Source organism: Hippocampus zosterae, chromosome 8, assembly GCF_025434085.1.
Source record: "Hippocampus zosterae strain Florida chromosome 8, ASM2543408v3, whole genome shotgun sequence".
NCBI lineage: Eukaryota > Metazoa > Chordata > Actinopteri > Syngnathiformes > Syngnathidae > Hippocampus > Hippocampus zosterae.
The window spans coordinates 16,952,477-16,976,520 of NC_067458.1; the positions used below are offsets into that span (position 1 = coordinate 16,952,477).

General features: G+C 41.0%; 4 protein-coding genes across 8 annotated transcripts in view; 3 read left to right on the plus strand and 1 right to left on the minus strand.

The window, feature by feature from the left end:
- Positions 1-2,843, plus strand: part of fgf22 (fibroblast growth factor 22) — a 29,771-nt gene extending 26,928 nt beyond the window's left edge. The window contains exon 3 of the mRNA XM_052072910.1: positions 2,039-2,843. Coding sequence (XP_051928870.1) covers positions 2,039-2,233 — 195 coding nt within the window. The 3' untranslated portion in view covers positions 2,234-2,843. The remainder of the gene's footprint in view (positions 1-2,038) is intronic.
- An 8,089-nt stretch (positions 2,844-10,932) lies between these two features.
- On the plus strand, positions 10,933-14,150 carry LOC127605408 (serine protease 57-like). Of its 2 annotated transcripts, none has more exons than XM_052072902.1 (5): positions 10,933-11,101; positions 11,181-11,334; positions 12,718-12,847; positions 12,981-13,235; positions 13,433-14,150. In XM_052072902.1, exons 1-5 carry the CDS (start codon positions 11,062-11,064, stop codon positions 13,607-13,609), a joined length of 756 nt encoding a protein of 251 aa, XP_051928862.1. In that variant the 5' UTR covers positions 10,933-11,061; the 3' UTR covers positions 13,610-14,150. The 2 variants fall into 2 exon arrangements, with proteins under 2 accessions (XP_051928862.1, XP_051928861.1); XM_052072901.1 differs by having other exon boundaries at positions 11,038-11,101; positions 11,160-11,334.
- A 640-nt stretch (positions 14,151-14,790) lies between these two features.
- On the plus strand, positions 14,791-19,614 carry LOC127605412 (spindlin-W-like). Of its 3 annotated transcripts, XM_052072908.1 has the most exons (6): positions 14,791-15,088; positions 15,221-15,303; positions 15,575-15,620; positions 16,391-16,638; positions 17,197-17,430; positions 18,350-19,614. In XM_052072908.1, exons 3-6 carry the CDS (start codon positions 15,601-15,603, stop codon positions 18,553-18,555), a joined length of 708 nt encoding a protein of 235 aa, XP_051928868.1. In that variant the 5' UTR covers positions 14,791-15,088; positions 15,221-15,303; positions 15,575-15,600; the 3' UTR covers positions 18,556-19,614. The 3 variants fall into 3 exon arrangements, with proteins under 3 accessions (XP_051928868.1, XP_051928867.1, XP_051928869.1); XM_052072907.1 differs by lacking the exon at positions 15,221-15,303 and having other exon boundaries at positions 14,792-15,088; XM_052072909.1 differs by lacking the exon at positions 15,221-15,303 and having other exon boundaries at positions 14,792-15,088; positions 16,395-16,638.
- On the minus strand, positions 19,420-23,738 carry micos13 (mitochondrial contact site and cristae organizing system subunit 13). Of its 2 annotated transcripts, XM_052072927.1 has the most exons (6): positions 23,570-23,738; positions 23,091-23,247; positions 22,068-22,125; positions 20,805-20,915; positions 19,963-20,555; positions 19,420-19,852 (listed from the first exon to the last, which is right to left on the minus strand). In XM_052072927.1, exons 1-4 carry the CDS (start codon positions 23,596-23,598, stop codon positions 20,818-20,820), a joined length of 342 nt encoding a protein of 113 aa, XP_051928887.1. In that variant the 5' UTR covers positions 23,599-23,738; the 3' UTR covers positions 19,420-19,852; positions 19,963-20,555; positions 20,805-20,817. The 2 variants fall into 2 exon arrangements, with proteins under 2 accessions (XP_051928887.1, XP_051928886.1); XM_052072926.1 differs by having other exon boundaries at positions 19,963-20,915.
- Between the last annotated feature and the right edge of the window lie 306 nt (positions 23,739-24,044).

Genomic DNA, 24,044 nt, shown 5'->3' on the forward strand with positions numbered 1-24,044 from the left:
AAATATAGATTGTTTTCCTCACAAGAAATACAAACCGCTCACTGCCTTAAAGTAGCCTCTCTTTACTTACCCTTTCCTTTACACCAGGGGTGCCCAAACTTTTTGGATCGAAGATCTACTTTTCGATCAACTAACCTCATGGGATCTACCCTTACCGGCGCACGCACGCACGCACGCACACACACAAATTTAAGAATTACCTGCTTTATTTTATTTTTAAAATATTTTTTTAGTGAAAATGAGACTGATAATATACACTGCACATTAATCATCTTAACAGAAAAAGATATTATTAACATGTACAAAGGCACAAATGTTTGTTTTTTTTTTCTTCTCGAAACTCCTCGGATCTACCGGTACTTGGGACCTGTCTTAGATCTACCGGTAGATCAGGATCTACCCAATGGGCACCCCTGCTTTACACTATTTATGCTAATTTACGCACAAGCTAAGGTAACAGCAGCACAGTTGATTCAGTGGACATCTGATCAGGCCATAAAAGAGCAGCTAATCATGCTGAATGAGAGCTGTTAGTGGTCTTGAATTTGATCAAAGTTGCTATAACAAAGGTCTCACATTTTATGATTCAAAATGAAGGCCTTAAACCGGCTATCCGTTTGGAATACCCATTGATTAGAGCAGAGAACACTATTAGAGGACTTTTTTCATGGATTACTTCAGATCTCCTTGGTTTGTTGAAGGAGAGGTGTTTAATTTGACCAAACTGTGTGTTCATTGTGTCTTGGCTAAACCTGTAGCTTGTCCGTTAGCTTCACCGTGAGCTCACAGTGTTCTTGTCCATCACGACTGTAACACCTGGGCTCTAGCAGCTTGTTTTACTATCAAAATACACGGCAGACACAAGAAAGCCAAGCAGTGACAAAGAGCCACCTGGCTCCTTTAAAAGTCTTTGTGTGCCGTCCCTTTTTATTTTTTTTTGCGTGTATGTTGGATATCAAGCTTTTTAATGTTAAATCCCGCCTCTTTGTTTAAGATCAGGCCTGAGGTGTGCGGTCTACCTCCTTGAAAAAAAAAAAAAAAAAAAAACGAGACACGCAATCATCGAGCAACAAGGAGCACCTTCAATGTGTTACAAAGTGAAGCCGCAATAACAACCCCCGCCAAATTTGTAACATCCGCACATTATCGACACACATCGCCTCATATAGATGAGAAGGTAGCAGTCGTATTATCTCTGTGTTGTATTATCTGATAAGAAGCGCTAAGCACCCATGAAAGAGTGGCCATGTTTTGCTCGCACAGCCTTCACATATCGGGTTCATCTTTACGCAAAACTTCCAAAGCGCCACATTGAGTCATTGAGCTTCACTCAGTTTCACTCAAATACAAAAACTAGCAAAAAACATCGACAAGTATCATCACTTACACAAAATAGCGACAAAATAATCCAAATGTGCAAATAAAATCGTATTAGCTTAGTTTTATAATACACAATGTTAAGTTTGTTTTTGTTTGTTTGTTTGTTTTGGGTTGTTTTTTTTAGTCATGGCATCATTAGTGTGACATACACACATCACGTCCGCTCCGCACAGCTCTCCCGCAGGCAGAGATTGAGCGTCCGACAGAAGTTGAACGAGCGTAAAATATTTGGTGATAAGCAAGCTCTTTCTCCACTGGTTGCATTTAAGAAGCCTCATAAATCAATGGGGTCGTTTCTAAATAGAGAGAAGTCAAATGGTCCTCTTCCATCGCGCTTTTGCTAGTGCGAGTTACGGGCCAGTGCCCAAGTTAGCAGCTTCTTTCTTTTTCTTTTTTAAATCAATGCATTGCCAAGGTGTTTTATCGGGACTCGGTATCGGCAGATACTAAAAAACTCGGGCTCGGGTATCTAAAAAGCATGATCAGGACGTCCCTAATGGGGACAATGTAAAAATGTACCAAGTTCTTAACCTTGAAACGTTGCCTTTTCAAATGCGACACTGTTGGTAATTTATTAAATTTAATTCTTCCATTCAACGTACAACAGAACGGTTCTCTGTTAAGCGGCATCACTCACGCCCGTCTTTCGCCCTTCCAGGTCAAGTACAACCCAAGCTGCAAGTTCAAGGAGCGCATCGAAGAAAACGGCTACAACACGTACGCCTCGCTACGCTGGAAGCACGGCGGCAGGCAGATGTTTGTCTCGCTGAACGGGCGGGGGAAGCCGCGGCGCGGCCATAAGGCCAGGCGAAGACACCCGTCCACTCACTTCTTGCCCATGCTCCCCTCCTAGCTCGCCTGGCATCGGAAGCAGCAAAGCGGACATCTTCCTTCGCCCACACTTATCCACCCATGTGTCACATATATGTACATTTGATCAGATTTGTAACATTTATTTGTAGAGCTAGTTTGTGGTTTTAAGTTATTTCCCCCCCATGTTGAAAAAACTGACAGTAGAGAGTTACTTTCCTCAGGCGTGGATGTGTGAGTGAGTCAACAGGATTTCCAATTGTTGAACTGAAAAGCCTGGTTTTCCTTCAACTAAATATAATTACAAAAAAAAAAAAAAGCCTCACTGCTGCTTTGGATTTTGGACTACTTCAGAGACCTCAAACCCCAAAAGCCCATTGACACACAGGTGGACGGCTAGCCGATTTTAGATGAGTTGTATGTTGTGTACATGCACGCCTCAAGCGTTGGTCACTGTATCTCGAATGCGCGCTCCTTCACTTGGTAATGTAACGTCAACTAACCCGTTACCACATTCGCCTACATTACATAGAGACTGTAGGTGCACTTGCTAGTGACGTAGCAGCTACGGTTCCGTTCATGCATTCAATAAATGGTTCTTGCTAACATTTTTCTCCACGACAAGGCTAATAAAACATTTAATATATTCAAAATAGCATTATTGTCTCATCTTGTTCTGGTGATTCAGAATGGTACAATGGAACCACCGTGGTTGAATGAAATCTGTTACGCTAACGCGGTTCAACTTCTGAATTGAAACCCGTTTCCCATAAGAATACACCAGGTCCTCCATTGACAATATTGTCGCCATGTGTAAATCAATGATTATGTACAAATTCTGGATATGGAACTCATCTGACAAACACCATATTTGCTGTCACACCTACGACACAAAACACGAGTCCCCTCACGACCACAACATTGTCGACAGTTAGTTGACACACCGCCGATAACAATAACCTTCTCTGAAGAGCTACATGATACTTAACTATGTCGTAAGATTCTGTTGATCAATAACGTAACAGTGCTTACTGCCGGCATTCCACTGTGGTTAGAACCCCAATAAAATGGGTGGTGGTATTCATTCGTAGTAGCTACACAAAAATATATATATATTATTTAAACCGGTAACTTTGGTCGACCCTTTGTTTTCAACCCTGTTTTGCATTAGAAATAAAGACGGTCCTTCATGATGACTGTCCTGTCATATGCAGTGCTAAGGTTAGAGGCTGCCTGCAATAAACATCTTTACTCAGCAGTGCAATAATATGGTGTCACAAGAAGGCACACTCAGTTTAAGCCTTACTGTTTTTCATTGATTTTTTAAAATACAAATATATATAGTAGTGACTTTACAACCATCCATCCATCCATTTTCCAATCTGCTTCATCCTCACTAGGGTGGCGGGTTGTGCTGGAGCCTATCCCAGCCGTCTTCAAGCAGTAGGCGGGGAACACCCTGAACCGGTTGCCAGCCAATCGCAGGGCACACAGAGACGAACAACCATGCGCTCACATTCGCACCTCGGGACGATTTAGTGTTCCATGTGCCTGCCAAGCATGTTTTTGGAATGTGGGAGGAAGCCGGAGTACCCGGAGAAAACCCACGCAGGCCTGGGGAGAATATGCAAACTCCACACAGGAAGGCCAGAGCCGGGATCGAACCCACAACCTCTGCACTGTGAGGTCCACACGCTAACCACTGGACACCGGATCGCCGACTTTACAACCACATTATCGTAATTACTGATAGACTATAAAAAAATCGCATTCAGGTTTACCTACTAGTCCAGATGAGGGTGGGAACTCCACTTTACACATAGGACTCCCATTACAGAGTCAAACTGTCACCATCATAAAAGTCTGAGGTGACATTTTTCCAATATATAGCTGTCATGAAATTGTTACAATAAGTTGAGCACTGCTGATCTAAAAAAAATCTCGGGGTATCTGAATCAAAAGGAGTTGGGTGGAAATTGAAGCATCAGGCGCACAGTCGTTGCTGGGATACATTTCCGCCAGCACAGGGTGTCTATAAATATCTTAAGGGCAGTTGTTTTATCACACAAACACACAAGAGAATGTGGACCACACACACAAAATGTTGAAATCCCAAATCTTTTGTCACCCATCTGTACGCTACATGTGAATCAAATTTACTAGCCAATCGACAAAATTTCTAGCACATTCAAAAGTTCATCTTTGAATGACTTCTGGAAAAGGCAAAAATAAGTTCTTCAAATCAAAATGTCTGACTTGCTTGCTGTGTGGCGCCTCACCCCATGCCCACACTTGTAACGTAAAACACGCTTATCTCAAATTATCTTTCCTCATTGAAATGCATGGAATACCATTTATTAATTCCACCCCTTCCCGAATAATAACAAAACATTTCGGAATGGGATTTTAATAACAAATATAGCACACCATAATATTGTACTATTGTATAAAAACACAAAATATAGACATACTGTATATTCAATAGAACGTAAAGAATTAAATTGTTTCTTCCATGGGTTGTTTTTTTCGCTTCAATTTAATCCTTTCCAATGCGCATACGACACACAGACAGGGACTGTTCAATGATGCATCTCAACTCCTCTCTCAGTTGCTCTATGGCAAGGATAAAGAATATATGACCGTGATATGTCTTTTTGTCTGTCTCCGTGCTGCTGCACCTACTGTGTTCAATCTGTTGCTTAAAGAGATAAAGGCATTGTAAACTGCTTCATGTTTTGAAGTGAGTTGAGTGCACAGTCAAAACAGAGCACTCAGATCTGGCTCGCTGAGAAAAAAAAAGAAAGAAAAAAAAGGCACCACTGAATTCCCTGCGGTGAACGAGGGTTCACCATATTGGTCAAATTGAGAATCGTACAAGATCTGGGGCATTGTACTTTGGAGGTTCCACTGTATTGTGAAAGGCAACAACAGCGTTTAAGCCTTTGTGCCTACTCACTGACAGTTAAGTGTTTGTAACATCTCCATCGGAGCCCTTTGCCAGAATCCCTCCTCCTCATTGCCATCATCATAATCATGACAAGAACCCCAGTGAGGCGGTGCTTATGATCGGCGTGGGGGGACATCAAGGTCATTTAGACACAGGCGAGCGCTCCAGTGGCACAGGAGGCCACTCTGTCTTTTCAGCGAGCAGAAAGGAGAGTCGGCGATGAATGGCGGCCGTTGGGAGGGTAAATAAAGGCCAAGCTTTCAGCGCGTCTTTATGCGAGACCACTGCAACGGGGGACACGTCTGGTCAAGAGGGCGTCGCATCATCGCACTGTACTTCAACCCGGCGGCAGCCAGATAGCAGCATGGGGGGTCCGCTCCTACACTGGTATTCAGCTGTTCCCTCTTTGCAAAAATGCCTTCATGTCATTTTGCATTGAACAAATAACTACGATAGATCTGCGACATGAACCTCAAAACACCCCGTTGAAACTGGTCGCAAAAAAATAAAAATAAAAAATCCATTGGTATCACTTATATTCAACCTCGACTCATCCATCCAACCACCACCAACATTTTCAAAGAACGTTACGTTAAATTGACTGCGTCCTCGGTCCAACATGGCAACCGGATTCATTTCTATACTCAAATCCAAACATCAACTGAATCTGCTGGGTCAAAATAATTCACCCAACCTTGGATAAAAGTAACCAGACAATCTGCTCTTTCCTTTTACAGTTGTGCTGTGCTGTCTGCGCCTCATTGGATACAATGAGGTATAGCTAGGTTTGCTGACGGCTCCTGGTTGTTGAGACATTTCATCTGACAAGCTTTAAGGCGTTGGACTGTAAACGTTTGTAAGGGAAGTGAATGAGCAGGTGCATCCTCTTATGTGACATTCTGGCACTGAAGACTAAAACAGTCATGGCCGACTGGCCTACTCATCAGTGTCAAAGTGTCCTCCGTGTCCTCTAATGCCAAAAGTGTGGGCTGCCATTATAATCATTGCTTCGAGAAGGACAGATCCTGATCAAAATGCGTAAAGCAATGAAAGTGGGGGGATTGGGGGGGGGGGGCAAAATCAACAGGGAAGGTCCCCAAAGGAGCAGCAAAAAAAGATGGAAAGGACATCGGGAAGACGATGTGAAAAACATGAACGTCTGGGCCCCGCTTGATCAGACTGAAGGGGGCCCAAGTGTCAAGGGAGCTCAGTGGAAACATCTGCAAAGCGCAGCACAATTCACCTCATAAAAAAAAAAAAACTGGTTATTTGAAAGTTCCTAAATGAGTTCCAAAGTCCTAATAGAAGAGGACCTGCGTTTCGGCCGCAGTCCGCAGAGGCCACAAGTCACGCTGTTCCAAGTGGCAACAATCCGTAGCCTCTGGAACCTCTAAAACCCTGTGTGGTCATTTTCTCTCCCTGTGGCTGAAAAGAACTGTGGTGGGTGGGAAAGAAAGAAAGAAAAAACACAGCCCCTCAAACAGCACTCATAATACCAATCTTATGTATGTAGACGAAAACGGGGGTGGGGGGGATAAGAGAGGGAAGACGGACGGGCGATGCACAATTTCTTTTTTTTTTTTCTTCCTCCAAGCGCTTATTGAATTGCCATTACAGCTCCTGAGACTAATTGTGACTGTTGTGTGTCTCTCGGTGGCCTAGGGGGCTCTGGAGTAGCCCTGTATGCTCTTACCCAGTGGGGTTTTCAGACCGAGTGGCCCTGGAAGAGAAAAGGACCACCGTAGATCAATGGCAAACCTTTCACTCTTTCACGGGCCCTGGCTAATCCCTCTCATTTGTCTGCCATTTGTTGAGGCACATTCACGACTCCCTGAATTTAGGATTAGGCCTTGTTTTGTTACAAAAACAGCCCAACTTAGAGCGATGAATGGGTTGACCAAAGAGCGGCTGATGGGCCGGGGTGTACGTGAGGTTGCCTTACGCATACAGTACGCGAGTGTCTGCACTAGCCGTAGTAAGAATTGGTTAGACTTTTATGCAAATGGAGGCTAGTCGGCATCCAACATGGGGCTGGAGAAAGGACGTAATGCCACCTTGCATCTCTGCCGTTACAGCTAGCGGCTAATCAGATTAGCATAGCAACAAGAAAAACTGAGCGAGTGGAACCTCGTGAATTAACAGCATGTGTAAAGTCATTTAAAAAAATCATTCAATCCATGTTCTAATAGATATGCTTATGCTAGAAAGAAAAACGAAATGTCCCAAACAGCCTCCTAGAAGAGCAAAAATTGACTTTTAAGATTAAACAAAGATGCTTTAAATTGACGGCAGCTGTGTGCTGACTCGGCAATTAACACGAGTTTGAATATGATTGGTTTATTCTGAGCACAGCCTCATCCCGTTGTATGAGGGTGTACACACTTGTACGACCACGTCATTGCATTTGTTTATTCTTTTTTATTTTTTTAACAACTGAGCTGGACAAGTTACAAGTCAAACTAATGGTGGAGTAGTTTTGGACAGGAGGCTTTTGTCTTTTTATACTGCATGTACGACGGATGGATGGAAAATAAATAAGAATGGTACAACTCCAAACTGAACAACTGTAGAGATATTGGACATGTTCCACCGTCCTGGTATGATTTAGATCTCAAAAGATCTGAAGTTAAGCCTCGCAGTCCGACTATCATTTCACACTAATTCCAACAAGTAAATACACAACGAGCCAGAAGAATAAGACTTGAAAGCACACTTTCATAAAGCCTGAACAAATGGATTCATCGCAGCAAAACACCTGCAGAGGAAATTTCACTGACCGGCGCAATCCTGTCTGAACCCGCATTCGGACGATTCGCTATCGCCGAGCGGATTAGCCACGGCGTCTGAAGGCCTTAGACGGAGCTGGCGAGTGGCACACTCGCCATATTTCCCCTGAAGCGCTGCCACGGTATGCCGAAGGAATGCGCGTGGCGCGGGCCAATGGCACCCCGTGTCGGGGCATTCCCGGGATGCCTGCAGCCTTGCCAGACACCAGGGGGTGGAGGTGAGGACCGCTGTGTGAGTCGGAAGGGGATGAGAAGAAAAGGGGAGGCTTTGTACAGGAAATACTATTAGAAGAGCAAGATGTACTCCAAAATAAAAATGATTGGCCCTGTCTGAACTTCAACAGAGACACAGATGGACTGTAGTAGACCCTGAAATTTGTCTCCTGTCAAACTAGAATAATGGCAGGACATTGGATAATGAGTCACATGCTGCTTCACCATATTGAGAGGCAAGTCATATTTTATTCAAGCGTGCGGTAGGCGTTCAGTTTCTGATCTGTTCAAGTGCGCACCATGAGGTCAGTGTGTTAGTCTCTGAAGAACACCAAAGTCACTGCAGTTTGATCAACGGCAAATCCACGATTGTATTTGTTTTCTCTGAATGCCAACAAAAGCAGAGTGGCTCTGTGTTTTGTCATTATCTCACATCCCCAGCACTGAGAACTACTTTCTTGTCAAATATTTTCAGACTGAAGGCAAAATTTTCACATACTGTAAACAAAACTGCTTTCTATTTCCTTACCTTTATTGGCTTACAGTATCTAAAAACTCACAAACCTAAGTATCTTGCATCATCCAGAATAAGACTTCTGAACTATACTTCAAAGGTGATTAAATGCTAACATGCTAACAGTTGGTAAGCTAACAGATAGTAAGATGAATATTTAAGGCAGTTTGAAAAGGATTATACTTTTCTGCCTTGTTGTCGGGTAGTCTTTCTTTATTAGATTTGAAAATATTATAACATTTAAGTTTGTATGCGACCCAAATAGTAAGAAACGTAAGCACAGAGATCATCAGGGCATATTGACAAACGTTCTTTAGTTTTGCCCTGAATTCTTTCAAATGATAATTTGACAAAATCCCAAACAGCATATGTTGTAGCATGATAGCAACCTGGGTATGGAGAACACTGTGACAGATATTCTTCATATTATTCTGGATTGTGCTGATATTTGTCAGTGAACAATGATCAAATCCTAACATGTTTACAAATGCTGGACAAGACAGCAACCTGAGCACATAAAAATGATGAGAGTTGGATTTAGCAAAATCTTGCCATGTATTCAATTTAGGTACTACTGTATTTCAAATGAGAACATAATAAACACAAAACTATAGAAAGATATTTAGTGAAACTCATAGATCTTTTACACCCCCAAAACAATGTCAAATTGTGATGGAGAAACTAAAGCCCGATAAGAATTTACATTGTCCTGCCATCTATGGTACAACGGCGCCCTCTAACGGCCATATATCAGAATTATTTAAATAACGTGACTAACTGTCGCTCTCAGCAGGGTATTTATTAAAATTACTCCACACTCTGCCGAACTGACAAATTGATGAACGTGTGAGTATGACTCACTACAATAATAATAATAACAATAATAATATACATTTAAAAAACGTAAAACACAAAAATGTTATAGGCGAACAAAAACACACCACAAATTGCCCCAGTATGGCTTCATTTTCTCAGTAAAACTCGTTTGCGGTGGTAATGACCTCAGACAGAAAGATAAATATTATTGTGACAAGAGCCCTTGAAATTTATTCTTCAGAAAAAGGAGTTAATTCCTAAATAGTAAATGGTAAAGCTGAAGGTGTGCGCTTCAGTCAGAACTCAATGGCTCTAATTCAAACGTGCTGTCCTTTAGAATGCCGAACTCAGATGTCAACTCCCAAATGTCCGCGGGCCAAATTTTACACAACAACAAATGTTACATGATGTCTGTTTCACAACATGCTGTTGGTTGCGTTGCCACCTTTGAGCTCTGTGCCCTCTTGCAAGAGGAACTAAAGGGAATCTTGCTAAAACTTTCAAACAACACCACAGAAAGGTTGTACAATTTGGAGTCTGTTGCAGGAACGTTTTCTTCAGTACTGTAATAAACACAATATGTTTATTCCCGCAATATAAAAAAAATATATCCTTGGCTACTGAGCCATTTGCTTCTTCACCAAGTCAAAAGATTAAGAACTGAAACGTCTCACGAGAGTTTGAACTTTTGGGAGATATTTTTTATTGACTATTTTGTTTGAACTTTGGAATTAAATATTTCCAGAGCTAAGTGATCCTATATTGTCTTTCCACTTACACCGCCAACGTTATTTTGTATCCTGCTCCAATACCAAAACCAATTCCAGTGAAGGTGCGACATTCTGAAATTGACTTTGTGGATCCCATTGACAAAATAAATGTCATGCAATGTAATCCCTCATGTTTTTTTTAACTTGTTTGGAGCTGGGGGGTGATTTGGCATGGAACGATGCTCAAGCGTTCACGACGACAACTTCACAAGCAAATACCAAACAAGTGTGCCATAAACATAAATCGGTCAGTCAGATTACAACAATACCGACAAATCTGCGGCTTTGTCGCTTCAAATTTTCATCTTTCACGATACAATCATATGTAAACATCAGGACCGGACCTCTTAAGCAATGAACTTGACTCAACATGATAGAAATGAAGTACACAGTAGATACTGTATGTACATGTTTTTTTTTAAATCAAGCTTGTGGAGCGAACAAAACAAACTTTTTGTTTGTTTTTTTAATTTTCAAATTGCAGCCTTTGTGATATGAAGATTGCATTGTGCTACAATAGCATTGCAGGAATTGCCTTGGAGGCAATGCAGCATTTTGTATAGGTGGGACAACAGTCACAATGACTGCATGATCTTTTAAAAGCAGATGACTCTTTTGCTTTGTTAAGTGTTGACAGTTTATCTGGTGCTTCTTTGTTGAATAAATGGCGAAATTCAGCTGTCTTTTTTGTAACATTGCCAAATTTCCAAAAGCTCCACCATCATGTTGCCAAATGCACTGAAGCAACAACATGCCGCAACCTAGTTTCATGCATGTAATAATACGAACAAAACTGGGAGGAAGATTGGCATTACAGCAAGTACCATGGCCATCATACTACTCCTGCTTCTCTTTGTTCTAAATGGTGAGCTGCTTTGTCTTTTTGAAGAGAGCTGACAAATCTCCTTAAACAATGACAAAAGCTGCCTTTTCTGGGTTCTCAGGAGCTGATGGAACTCAGATTGTCGGAGGCAGAGATGCCCCGCCACACTCTCGTCCGTACATGGCCTCGCTGCAGTTTCGAGGGCAGCATTTGTGCGGGGGGTCGCTGATCAGAGAAGACTTTGTCCTCACTGCAGCACATTGCAGGACAGCCCGGTAAGAAGTCACCAACGTTGATTTTTTTTTTCTGAAACTACTTAAATATTGTCTCTCTTTATTAATTTTTGTGGTAATAAATTTAATTTTTAATATGGAAATATTAATGTGGTAATAAACAACATACTTGTTGTGTTACCATAAGTAAAGAACTATACTTCTCAATGTTATGGCACTACATTGGTTGCTGTTGAAGTTTTCATAAATTTGGTACCCGGCAAGGTGAAAATGTTTGTCACACAAACACAAAAAAATTTAATATAATTAAAAATTTAAAAAATGCTACCATATCTGTTTTATTGATTGATTTTATCAAGTGTTCCAGAACAATTACATGCATATAGATTGTATATAGTACTGCAGTGCTCAACAGCAAATTTTATTCCGAGATGGCTTTAAGTGTCACTTAATGTATTGCTGACACCAATTTCAAAAGAGTCTACCTTTTTCCTAGCAGATCAGATTTTTGATATATTATCTGCTCTTTTGGACTACTTTTTTGGAACCTACAGTATCACAGTTTTGATGCGTTTTCATTTTTTTTTTTTAGTGACCTATAAAAGCTTGCACAATACGGATTGTAATTTTTAGCTTTGACGATTCAGAAAAAAAAATCCACCTGTTGCCGAGTCTTAATTCTACTGTTCCGTATAATTCTTAAATACTACTACCTGTATTTATATTACATCGTCTATCATGATAACATTGTCCTTGACAATAAAGTTGTATCCAATCCAATTATTATGATGAAGGCTGATGCGCTAGAGAAAAAAAATAGGGGCATATTTGGAATCAAATAATTTTCAAAAGTTTCCACTTTCAATATAAAACTGTAAGATTTGCTGCTAAGTATAATTAACGTGTGGCTGTCTAATCTGATTCAAGAATGTGAAGACCACTGCACAATTCAATGCAGGAGGAAACCAAAGTAACTGTAGGAACACTACGCAAGTACAACATGATTTTTTTTCATGAACCATCCATCCATTATCTGACATGTAAAAGCCTTTACGCAGTGGCCGCTACGGTGGATGACGATTCAAATGCTGTTTCCTTCGACAGGCATATAAGTCTTAATTACAAAATTGCACATCAGCGAATGCAGAAGATGCTGCCACCTAGTGGTCAGAAGGTCTAGTTGAAAGTGTTAAACATGTTCAGTAATTCAGTCTAGTCTTTTTTATGATAATTGTTTTGTTTTGTTTTCCTGATGATATATTATTTGTAATGGCATGAATTAGAATGGCTTTCAATGTTTTTTTAATACCATGACTGCTTAGCTGTACTAATTTTGACTAGTGGGAATATTTGACCTGATCTAAATGTCATCTGTTAAGAACCTTAATTTTGAATGAGATCTACATTACCGTTTCTTTTTTACAGTGCAGTCACGGTGGTGCTGGGGATCGACTCCCTTGAAGGTAAAGAGCCCACCAAGCAGGTGTTCACATCCATCAGAAGCATCCCACATCCCGACTACAACGGCCACCAAAACGACATCATGCTCCTTCAGGTGAGGACAGATATGTGTTAAAACACTCCACCTGTATTTTTTGACGCTCCAAAAAGCCAAAGAAAAAGCAAAAGACGTGCTTAGAATCATCCTTTGACAAGGTCAGCCTTATTTCCTCTTTGATGCGTCTCAGCTCAACGACAGCGCCACACTAACTAACGAAGTGCAGCTGATTGTTCCCAAAAGAGGGCGCCTGAGAAGAGGCAGCAGGTGCATCACGGCCGGCTGGGGGGACATCGGTGATAACAACACCTTGCCAAATACTCTTCAGGAGGTCAACGTCACCCTGCTGTCACTACGTGCGTGTCGCCGACGATGGGGGAGAGTCCCCATCGTCAGGACCATGGTGTGCGGCACCGGGTCCCGTGAAGTTCAAGGCTTTTGCTCGGTAAGATCAGGGAACCACTATGAAGACTGATTTCTTTCTTTTTACTTTTTTTATCTACCTTATTTTCTGTCAAATTATTACTGTATATGTTTTGTGTTCAATAAACAAAAAAAACTTAAAATGACATAAGCACTGCAAATGCTATAAAAACATACCTAGGGTTTATTTAATGAAATCTTTGTGTGTGACATGTTCAGGGTGATTCAGGTGGCCCGTTGATTTGCAACGGCGAGGCCGCAGGCGTGGTGTCATTCTCCGGGCGACGATGCGGGAATCCCAGGACCCCCGACGTCTACACGCGCGTCTCGTCCTTCACCGACTGGATTTCCAGCGTTTTGGACAGCAATCCAGTGAATGAACATCGAGCTGTGTGACGTCATTGCCGTCCAGTTACACAATTTATGTGTTTGTGCTGAGGCACACTAATCAGTTACGTCTCAGTGTCACTGATGTTGCCGTTTAGTATTCATTCAGTATGCTTCGAACTGGCTATTTTACAGCTTGACTTTTTTCAACTTCTACAAGCAAGCTGAGATAAAATGAAATTCAAAATAACAAATTCAGAATAGTTTATGTGTGCCCCCCCCTTTTTTTTTGCCTGCTTTATATTGGAACAAAGAAGCAACAACTGGTAATTTCAGAGGAATCATTTTTTAAATGTATAGTTGAGATTTAAAAAAATATACTAGAAACTAAGTATTGTCTGCAAACAAGAGTTTTGAACTCCAGTTATTGATGATTAAATGTTGAAGGGGAATGTGATCAATAAATGCACACATACTGTAGGAGCTTTAAACCACAGAACTAGAGGATATTTTCAAGATTTTTCCAAATGTTTTTTGGCCATGTAGTATGAGCGTAGCATTGTTCTTCCTTTAACCTGCCTCACAATAAATGCGTGTCTTATAAAAATTCCATACAGTGTTCATAGAGTCCGTCTTTCTGTTTGGTAGCTTCGCAAAAATTGGCAGTAGCTACTCCAAACGGCAGAGGATTTTCAAAACAAATGTAGTTTTAATGATTTATAGGCAGCTGATTTTTGGCACAGTTCTCATCATTTGTCATAATTTTTTTTTGCATATTTGGCATATCAAAATCCACAAGGCTCTCGAGCAAATCAGTACACAATGATTGACGTTTACTGTGTATTATATTGGTAAATCATTTCAATAAAGGTGGTGTGAAAATATTATTGAATAATAAATTAATGTATATTGGACAAAAAAAGATAGTATGACTTAGTATTTGAAATTTCCTGAAATTATGACTTGTACCACATAATTGGGAGGTAAAATGTGGACTTTTATTTGTCTTATCTTCTAATTATGACTTAACACTAAATTTTTACTTTAAAAAAATCTTTAAATAAATTTGAGCATTTCAGGGGTTTTTTTTAATCAACGTGCTTTCCATTTAGAGGACAAATACATACACAATTCCAACCACACTAATTTTCTTAGGACAAAATGCAAAACACTACTTACCTCGTATGCTGAGCAGGCACACCAAACTTGCCCGTCCTCATTTCCCAGAGTCTTTTGCGCGCACGCCAACGTCTTCTCCGGCTGTTCACGACCAAATGGCATGCTGGGAGTTGAAGTCCTTTTCCTTCATCGCCGGCTTTTCACGAGGCTTTCGCGAGATTTCCTGAGGTCTCACTCCGTGTGGAGCAACATTTTCGTTGGAAGAAGAACCGAACAGATATGAAATCAGCGTGCAGGTGAAGGCAGACATAAGGCTTGTCGGCTGTCAGTGGAACTTCTGAGAGGCGGATGTAGCTTCTAGCCGCCCCCACCTCTTGCCTCCCTGGAACGTCTGCATTGAGGTGGCGCTCGGACAAGCGAGAGAAACTGGTAATATGACACGACAGAATCAAACTATGACCTTATATGTTGGATGTAAGCGCGCACAGGTGTGTCGGCGCCTTCCGTAGCCTGCGTGACATCACGTTTGAGACAGACCTTTTTATCCCATTTGTACGACAGTGTCATTTTGCCAACACGAGTTGTCCTTCGACACGGCTGGCGTACCGAACAAGGGCTTGCCAACTCAAAATTGTTACTTAGAGGTGCGCTAACTGCTAGTTAGCCATGCCAAACGGCACACACGCCCACATATATGCACATTATCGCTTCCATTGCGGGCGACGCAGTTTGGGCGACGTAAACACACAGTGGTTCACAGGGACACAATGTTATTGGCTGAGGGGAGCTGTCCATCTCCGCGCGCTGGGATGACGTCAGCCGTTGGCGCAATTTGCCACATGTTTTGGGAAATGTTCCACATGCTGTATGTCATATGCCGACTGTAACTAAAACAATGTTCTTGTTTCCTTATAGCTCGTAGCCATCAGATTTGTGGAGGCATGTCAAAGAAAAGAGGCAGGTATGTTCATACTAAGATAATGTTCCATATAAACCTAAATGAAATTAGGTTTATATGGATCGTTTTATATCCCAAGGGTCATACTAAATGTATTGAATAACAATATTTGGTGCAGTGATCAGCCAAACGTTGCTTCATGTTTATGTTTTGGGGTTGAATCTTTTTTTTTTTCTTTAATACATTGTAACACCAGCATTGTCCTACTTACTTTGGACACTGGGTGGCAAGGAAGGAGAAGAGATGAAAAAAAATCTCACTCTCTTGCGTTTCAACAAATCAAACAACCTTTGGCAGGACATACCTAGGAGTCGCAGTTGTTTGCTCCACCTCCTGCTCCGTGTCAAGGTCATCTAAGAACAGATTGCTCGTGTTTTGGTTCTGAACGTGGAGATGTGATTCTGCTGCTGCTCTGTAGAACGGCGAGTGGGATACTTGTCCACCCTAAAACGTCCATTTTTTAAAATAGCTTTACCGGCACTGATGTTTTGGGTTGAACATCCATTTTCTTATCCACTTTATCCTCACAAAAGTTAGGACACATTAGCTCACGGCTCTGTTCTGAAAACTGTGTGCTAACTTTTTACTTGACACCTGTATATTAAAAACTTGGTATGATGCACCACAATTCTGCACCACTACAACCTACAAACAAGACAATACAAAAAATTATCACCTATAATGTTGTGAAGTCTGACAGCATTCTTGTTCTGAATGTCATCACAGTGTAAATAAAATAGTTCCTTCAGGGTCATACAATATGTATTTGGCAGGAAGCGAAGCAGCGGGGAGCTGAGCGACGCCGGGAGCCCTGATCCCAACTGCATCCTAGGCGTGCGCATTCAGCACAACTGGCGTGAGAAGGGCAACCAGAGCAAATGGAAGGGCACCGTGCTGGACAGACTCGGCGTCAACCCATCACTCTATATGGTGAAGTACGACGGCTTCGATTGCGTCTACGGCATCGAGCTGTTCAAGGATGAGCGTGTGTCGAACCTGCAGGTCCTCTCGGAAAGTGTCGGTACGTCCACAAAAAAATATACATTTTATGATGAATAAATCGCCTTTTGGGGGCCCTTACCATGCCTGCTAATTAGCCAGTTTTTGCAAGCACATGCATCCGATTGAAAATGCATTTTTTAATAAACAAACCCTTAAAATTGACTCAGTCACCTCACCCCGCTGAAAGTTAAAAATACTTTAGCACCTGACACCAGTTTTTCCAAAATTTCATGGACACATGTCACAACATGATGTCGAAAGAAATAAGTGGGTAAACGTCAAGGACCCGGGTTGGTTGAATTCCAGGGGTAACTCAACCAACTCCTACCAAAGAATTGGCTCCTCATCAGAGGCCGGTATCCCACTACAAATAGGTGACTTAATTTTTTTTCTGCCTTCGGCGTCTAATGTGACTGATAGATTATTTCAAGGGTTTTACTTGGAATCATGAATGCAAGGGCTTGTTCACCACTGCTGAAAGCTTTAATTCTTCTTCTTAATATTCTTATTACAGTGGTTGTGCCTCGAGTTGTACGTGATATGGTGGAGTGTTCATCAGGTGAATCTTTATGCGCAGTAAACAACAGGATCAAGATACCCCCGGGGGCTGAAGAGCTGGTGGGCAAAGCCGTGGAGCATCTCTTTGAAAAGGAGGACGGTGAGAAGAACGAGTGGCGAGGGATGGTGCTCTCCAGAGCGCCAATCATGACCAACTGGTATTATATCACCTATGAAAAGGACCCGGTTCTTTATATGTACCAACTTTGGGACGATTACGCCGACGGGGACCTGAGGATTCTGCCCGAAGCGGGTACGTAACAGCGTGTCCTCAATGGCCAAGTTAAATATGTATCAGGGCTGTCCATAAAAAAGTGTGTCACGCTGCAGCATCTTGGGCTGAACCATTATGGAAAAATCGAAATGCTATTTTTCCCCCCTTAAAAATTGCGATTGCCACGTTTTATGCGATTCTTTTTTGCACAGTCCCTTTCATTTATCTTATATTATTAACAAACAAGCAATTCATCTTTATGAATTAAAGATACTGGGATATTAAGGCAACTAATTATTAATATGAAAGACAATTTAATTCTCATCATGTAGTCTTTTAAGTATTCACCATGACAACATAATTCTGCCACACAAGTATGTATTTTTTCTTATAATGCCACTGGCTATTAACTTTCCCATGGGCATACTCCAAGGCATTATGAGGGAAAAAAACCTCAAATCTTTTTCTAATTATACCAGTGCCAATATGTTCAAAAATTAAATGTTGTTTTTCTTAATTTTATGGTTTTATTATGACTGGAGTGCATGATTTATTTTTGGATTTTGACTTTCGCATGCGCTTATCGTTGATTTTTTTCTCATATGTAACACATTTTGTAGAACGTATTTTTTGCTCCATTGCAGAATTTTGTGGTGACAAATTTTCAACAGTGACATGTTATTTCAGACTCACAGAGCAGTAAGTGAGAGCCCCCGGAGAAAAGTGCATCAAAGAAGAGAGTAGCATAAAGCTTTCAAATATACTGTGCAGACACAAATAAAATAATTATATGGCCACTACTTCACAGAATTTCATCTATCGTCAGCTGAATGTAACCCCTGCGATAACCAGGGCACTACTCTGATTATATGACTTGTCTTGACCGTGAGGACGGAAAAGAGTGACAAGTACTTCAACGTGTTTGACCAAAACTTCTCTCTCCTTCTATTTTGTTCAGAAAACAAGCACCTGTTGCCCGCTGACAGAAAGCCCGGGGAAGAGACAGAGAGCCTGGTGGGCAAACAGGTGGAGTACGTGACTGACAAAGGTGTGAAGAGGACCGGCCTGGTCATCTACCAGGTCCCTGCCAAGCCCTCTGTCTACTACATTAAATATGATGATGACTTTCACATCCACGTCTATGACCTGGTGAAAACCACTTAAGAGGAGGAAAGGGGGAGAGAGAAAGAGAGACGCAGTCCATCCCTGCCCTTGCTCATCTTTCTAATCTCTTATTTAAAGCCATGGCAGAGTAGTCAACGCTTTCAAATTCATGTACGCTGTTTTTTTTTTCTTTGTATGTTTGCACAGCACAACTGTAGCGTTCATCCTACTTGCCGTCTTTGCATTTTCCAAGTCAACTAGGCCATTTTTTTCAGTTTGCTGACACCAAGTTGGGATACAACCCACTCCACATTTGCATTAAGTGGACTACCAGGGAATTAAATGCATTTGGGGGGGGATTATACTTAAAAGTCGGATCAAGTGTAATATCGCACAAGTGCTTTACAAGACATTGAGTGTTTAGCCTCTAGTTGGCTCTATAATAAAGTGTGTCATTATCGCAGGGTATCTGCTCCTTTAACTGCGGCACATTCTTTGTACTGCTTGGATGAATTTTGCTTGCTTCCCCAATGACACTGTACTCCACAAAAAAAAATCATGAAGTGCCTTCAGGCTCTTTTTTTTTTTTCCTTTGGCGCTATACTGTACATAGAGTAGCGTTAGGGGAACCAAATACTAAAAGCAATTGCAATCCCAGACAAATGTGTAACCCCAACATGCTGATACTACATAATTAGCAGTTGTTTTCAAAAGTAATAATATGGATAAAAGGTTCCCCGCGCGTGTTTTAGAGATCATCACATCTGAAGGCTTCTAATTGTTTTGCATTCAAGTGTCTTCTCAATAGGCAACTTGCAAACAAGCTCACAGTCAAGTGTGTCCTGGTGCTTGTGTTTGGCAGTAAAAAAAAATGATGCAGGAAGCAAACCTTTCAATAAAAAAATCATCAGTGGTCGTATAATCTCTGTTGATATTGTGGGGAGCACTTTATTGTACGTTTACATTATTAGCTTAGTCCCCACCCGCTCAATAATCGGCTTCAATTTACAGGCATGATGGTTTAAAAAAAATGCAGCACTTTCAGTATTTAATGTATACAAGTTGTGTGAAATTGTCGTGAATATTTTATCAAAACAATAAACGGGTAGCTCACACCAACCCTGATTCTAGTTGTGTGATTTTTCAACAAACTGTTCACCCAACTCATGGGAAGAGATGGCATTGACACCCATTTTTTGCCTTCAATTTTCTTTGCACTTCCTCCTGCACCGGGGAACTCATTTTAGAATTTTGTTACGATTCGTTCAAGCATACAGCCTTTGACTTCTACATGTTCCTGTATGTGGAACTATGAATGCAGATAATGATAAGTGGAACACGGGGGCAGTTGCAAAACCTTTGATAACGTGAGCCTCATCTTATCTGAGGATTTTTTTTCTATCACTGAACCTTGTAGAGGTAAGTAACAGACATCAGACACACTTAAAAAGGGGGCAGTTGCAAAACTTTTGATAACGTGAGCCTCACTCATCTGAAGATTTTTTTTCTATCACTGAAACTTGTAGAGGCAAGTAACAGACATCAGACACACTTAAAAAGACATTAAAAAGTCCGCTAGGGTATTGTGAACATCATATAAATTTGGCAAGGGCATCCATCCATTATCTGAACCATTTCACCCTCACGAGGTTCGTGGGCGTGCTGGAGCCGACTCCAGCTGACTTCGGGCAGTCAGCGAGGTGCACACTAAACTGGGCGCCAACCAATCGCAGGGCACACGTTGACAAATAAGAACAATTCACACTCACAATCACACCTTGACCTATCGGAGAGCAAATCATTTCATGAGTCTTCAATTAATCGAAGATGAACACTTTTGGAAAGTAGAAGCATGTCGATGAAATATCAGGCTAAAAAGTAAAAGATTTGTGGAAGAGAAACAAATTGTGCAGTTGGTGTTTATTTTTTAAAAAATGTTATATTTCTAGCAGTATGTACAATACCACAACCTACAATTGAATAACTTGTTGGACGTTTCTTCTTTTGAAGAGGGGGGGGGGGGGGGATTTGTCCTATCAGGGGCCATTTTATTCCTCCAAGTGGATGATATGATGTCTTGAAAAATGTTTATGATTAAACTTGGACCATTTGTGGGCTTTTTTTTTTAAATAACAATTCCTCAGAGGTATTATTTGCATTTATAACTCCATGGCTGCGTTCTCACTATAAACACGTGGCTTTACCTGGCCTTCCCTACCTTTGCTCAACAGGCAACAACGCTCAAGGACATGCCAGTCAAGTGCAAAGTGATAAAGACTTTTTGATAACAATAATCTGCTTGCCTCCAGGGATGTTAGTGTTTCACTTGGCGAGGTCTTTAACGTATTGCAAGCCTCGGGTGGAATATTCGCTTGCTTTTCTGGGGGCCTCCGACAGAGCCGAAATGGACGTCCGCACCCCTTCAACAGAGTGAAACAAAATACAGCAGGTAACTTATTTGGAATGAACAAGAAAGTAAAAAGTCAAAGCATAATATATGATCATTACTGTCACTGAAATTTACCAGGCTGCTATATGCAATTAGTTTTTTTTTTCCCAACAAGTCCACAATATTGGAAAACACTACACTGTCATTAGTTAAAGTATTGCTGCAACTATTAAGTATGATTTATGTTAACATTTGTGTATGCAATCAATGTTGAAATAAGCACAATGGTCATCCAGGTTTTGAGTTTAAATGTTTCCTGTGTCGTTGTTTAGTTGAACTCTGTTTCTTTCCGCCAAGCAGAACAGGAAAAATTATATTCATGCTTTTATCTACAGTAGACTTGATTATTGGTACCGTCTTCTTACTGGACTCCCTCAAAAGTGCATCAAACAGCTCTCAGCTCATACATAACGCCGCTGATGGGTTTTGATCAGACCAAAGAGATCAGATCTTATTACTCAAGTTCAAAAGACTTCACATAGACTCGCAATCGGTTGTAGAATAGTTTAAAAAAAAGTTTGCTACTGGTCTATAAATCACTGAATGGTTTGGGTCCTTCATAAGTCAAAGAAATGCTGATTGAATGTACAGTAAACCCAGTGGGGCTCACAGATTTGCAGAATTTGGACAATTTGTGGAGCCCTGAGTTCAAAGTAAACACGGTGACGCTGCATTTAATTATTATACTGCACTCAAAAACTGCTAAGAGGAATGAAGTCAGCCTGCAGTACAAATGCTTTTAAATCCAGGTTAAAAACACTGCCCCCCCCTACATACCTATGGTTCAAGTCTTCTATAAAAAATCAAATATGATATATTTCTCTAATATTAAAACCCGATTCTTATTTCTTCACTTAAATTTTTTGTTTAAAGTTTTCTGTTAACGAGTTCAAATGGTGTCATTGTATGTTATTTTCGTAAGATACAACTGTTTCCTCTGCTACAGAATGTGGTGAACTGGTGTGTTTGTCAAAGCTTTTATGTGTCTTTGCTTGCATGAAGCACATTGAATTACCTTGTGTATGAAATGTCCTGTTAAAAAAAAAATGAAGCCGCCTTGCGTTATCATAAGAGATTTGGTCATTGTTGAGAAAATAAATAGTTTTATGTTGTTGTTGCTCACCAGAATTCCAGGCCTGGACCGGGGAGAATTCAACCTTGGGTACTGCTGGAAGTTGAGCCTGAAGAGACAAAGTCAAATAGATTACACTCCATTCAAATTCCATTTTGTGGCATTAAAGTTTATATGTTCATGTAGATTCTCAGGTCATGGTATTCCAGAAAAGTTACTTTGAGGTAACTGGACTATTCTCGGTTGTTGCCTTTACAACAGCTTCCATACTTTTTGTTATTCTACTTTCTTCCTTTCATATGATGAATAAAGGTTTTCTTATTCTTATTATTGAAGATGTTTCACCTTAACCCTAATAAGACGCTATCCTACTGAGCGGTGAATCTTTGTATTTGCGAATGTAGTGAATGTTGATTTTTCTTGTCGCAGAGAAAAACTCTTTGTGACCGATAAAACTTTGTTAATGTCAGCCTTAATTTGTCATCCAAGATTTCACAGTCACTGATGGCTCATAATGAACTAGTTTGCACAATAGCAATATACAAAATCACACGACAAATGTAGCAATGCCCATTTTCTGCCTTTGACATTGTATTAATATTTATGGCCTGGAAGTAGAGATGCCACAACAAGGCAGGCTACACGTTTGCCAAGGGCCCGAGCTGAAGAGTAGCCTGGAGAGAGGGATGTCATTAGCCTATATCTATGACCAAACACGGTCAGGTTTGACTGTACTTACTGTTTTTCATTTGATTGTTTGGCATCTATGGTCCACACATTTTGTTATACAAATATTTATGGTAATTATGATTTGACTGACTCCTATGGGAAAGACGAGGCATCACGCTGAACAAGAAGGCACGCTCATTTAGGATGATATTTACTGGTTTTGATTTGATCTTTGTTTTTAATTTATGGATGAAAAGTGTTTTTCCCAAAAATAGTTACTGTAACTTTCCTGCTTTAATGTGGCCAAATAATCGACGTTACATCACTGCCGTCGGAATGAACTTCGTCGTAAGAGGCAAACCACTGTATAGGCTTCCAGTTATTAGGTTGTTACGAATAGTGTACCTCCAAGCCGAAGTACTTCATCCACTCCTCCATAGCGGGCGGTATGGCCGCTCTGGCCCGCTCCAGAGCCTCGAAGCCCTGCTTGCTGGTGCCCAGGAGTCCGGAGTCATGGGCGACGTAAAGAGCCCCTCCTGCAAGGGTCACCTTCGTGGCCAGTCTGGAAATTACGTTCGAAGAAAGACGTAAGCACACTTTTCGACCAACACGTCATATTCGATTAAATCATGTGACTTCAATCTGTCCTTTTCTAGTTTTTGCTAACTGTGGAATGTTAGCTCATTCATTCAGGACGTTCGGAAACGTACAAAACAGAACATAGTAAGAATGTGTTGAACAGTATTGACTTAATTAAACTGACGGCCGATGACAGGAAGACAGCCCTAGCTTCGCCTGGTGAACTAGCTAGTTTGTTGTACGTTTCAATTTAGCTGACTCCTACAGCGGCAACAAAGTACGGCGTGCAAGAAGAGGAGATTTACTTGATGACGGGGAAAATCTTTGCTGCCATGGTCCATAAAAGAACGCTTTTCTTTCAAACCAACGCCGATTCTTGGTTGACGAAGCGCCCTTAAAAACAGACTGGACTGAAGGACACACTGCTGTTTGTCCACAAGAGTGTTTCAATAAAGTTCACTTCAAATACGAGGTGTGTACGGCATGTGTCGTAAATCATTCTACATTTTCAATTTCCATGATTCTTTTTTTTAACCTTATACAACGAAACAAACTCTGCTGTATTTAAAAATACGGTCCTTTAATAGATTTTGCAAATAAAATGACACGGTATTTCTTTCCGTTTATTCTCACAATTTGCACTGCCGGACGATGAATATTTTCAGCATCGTACAATGTTATTCATTACATGAGTTTACAGGAGAATGTAACGCAACCTATATGTGTGGTCGTAATTTGTAACATAAACCCTCGTTGGCATCACAGACGTGTGTATGATAT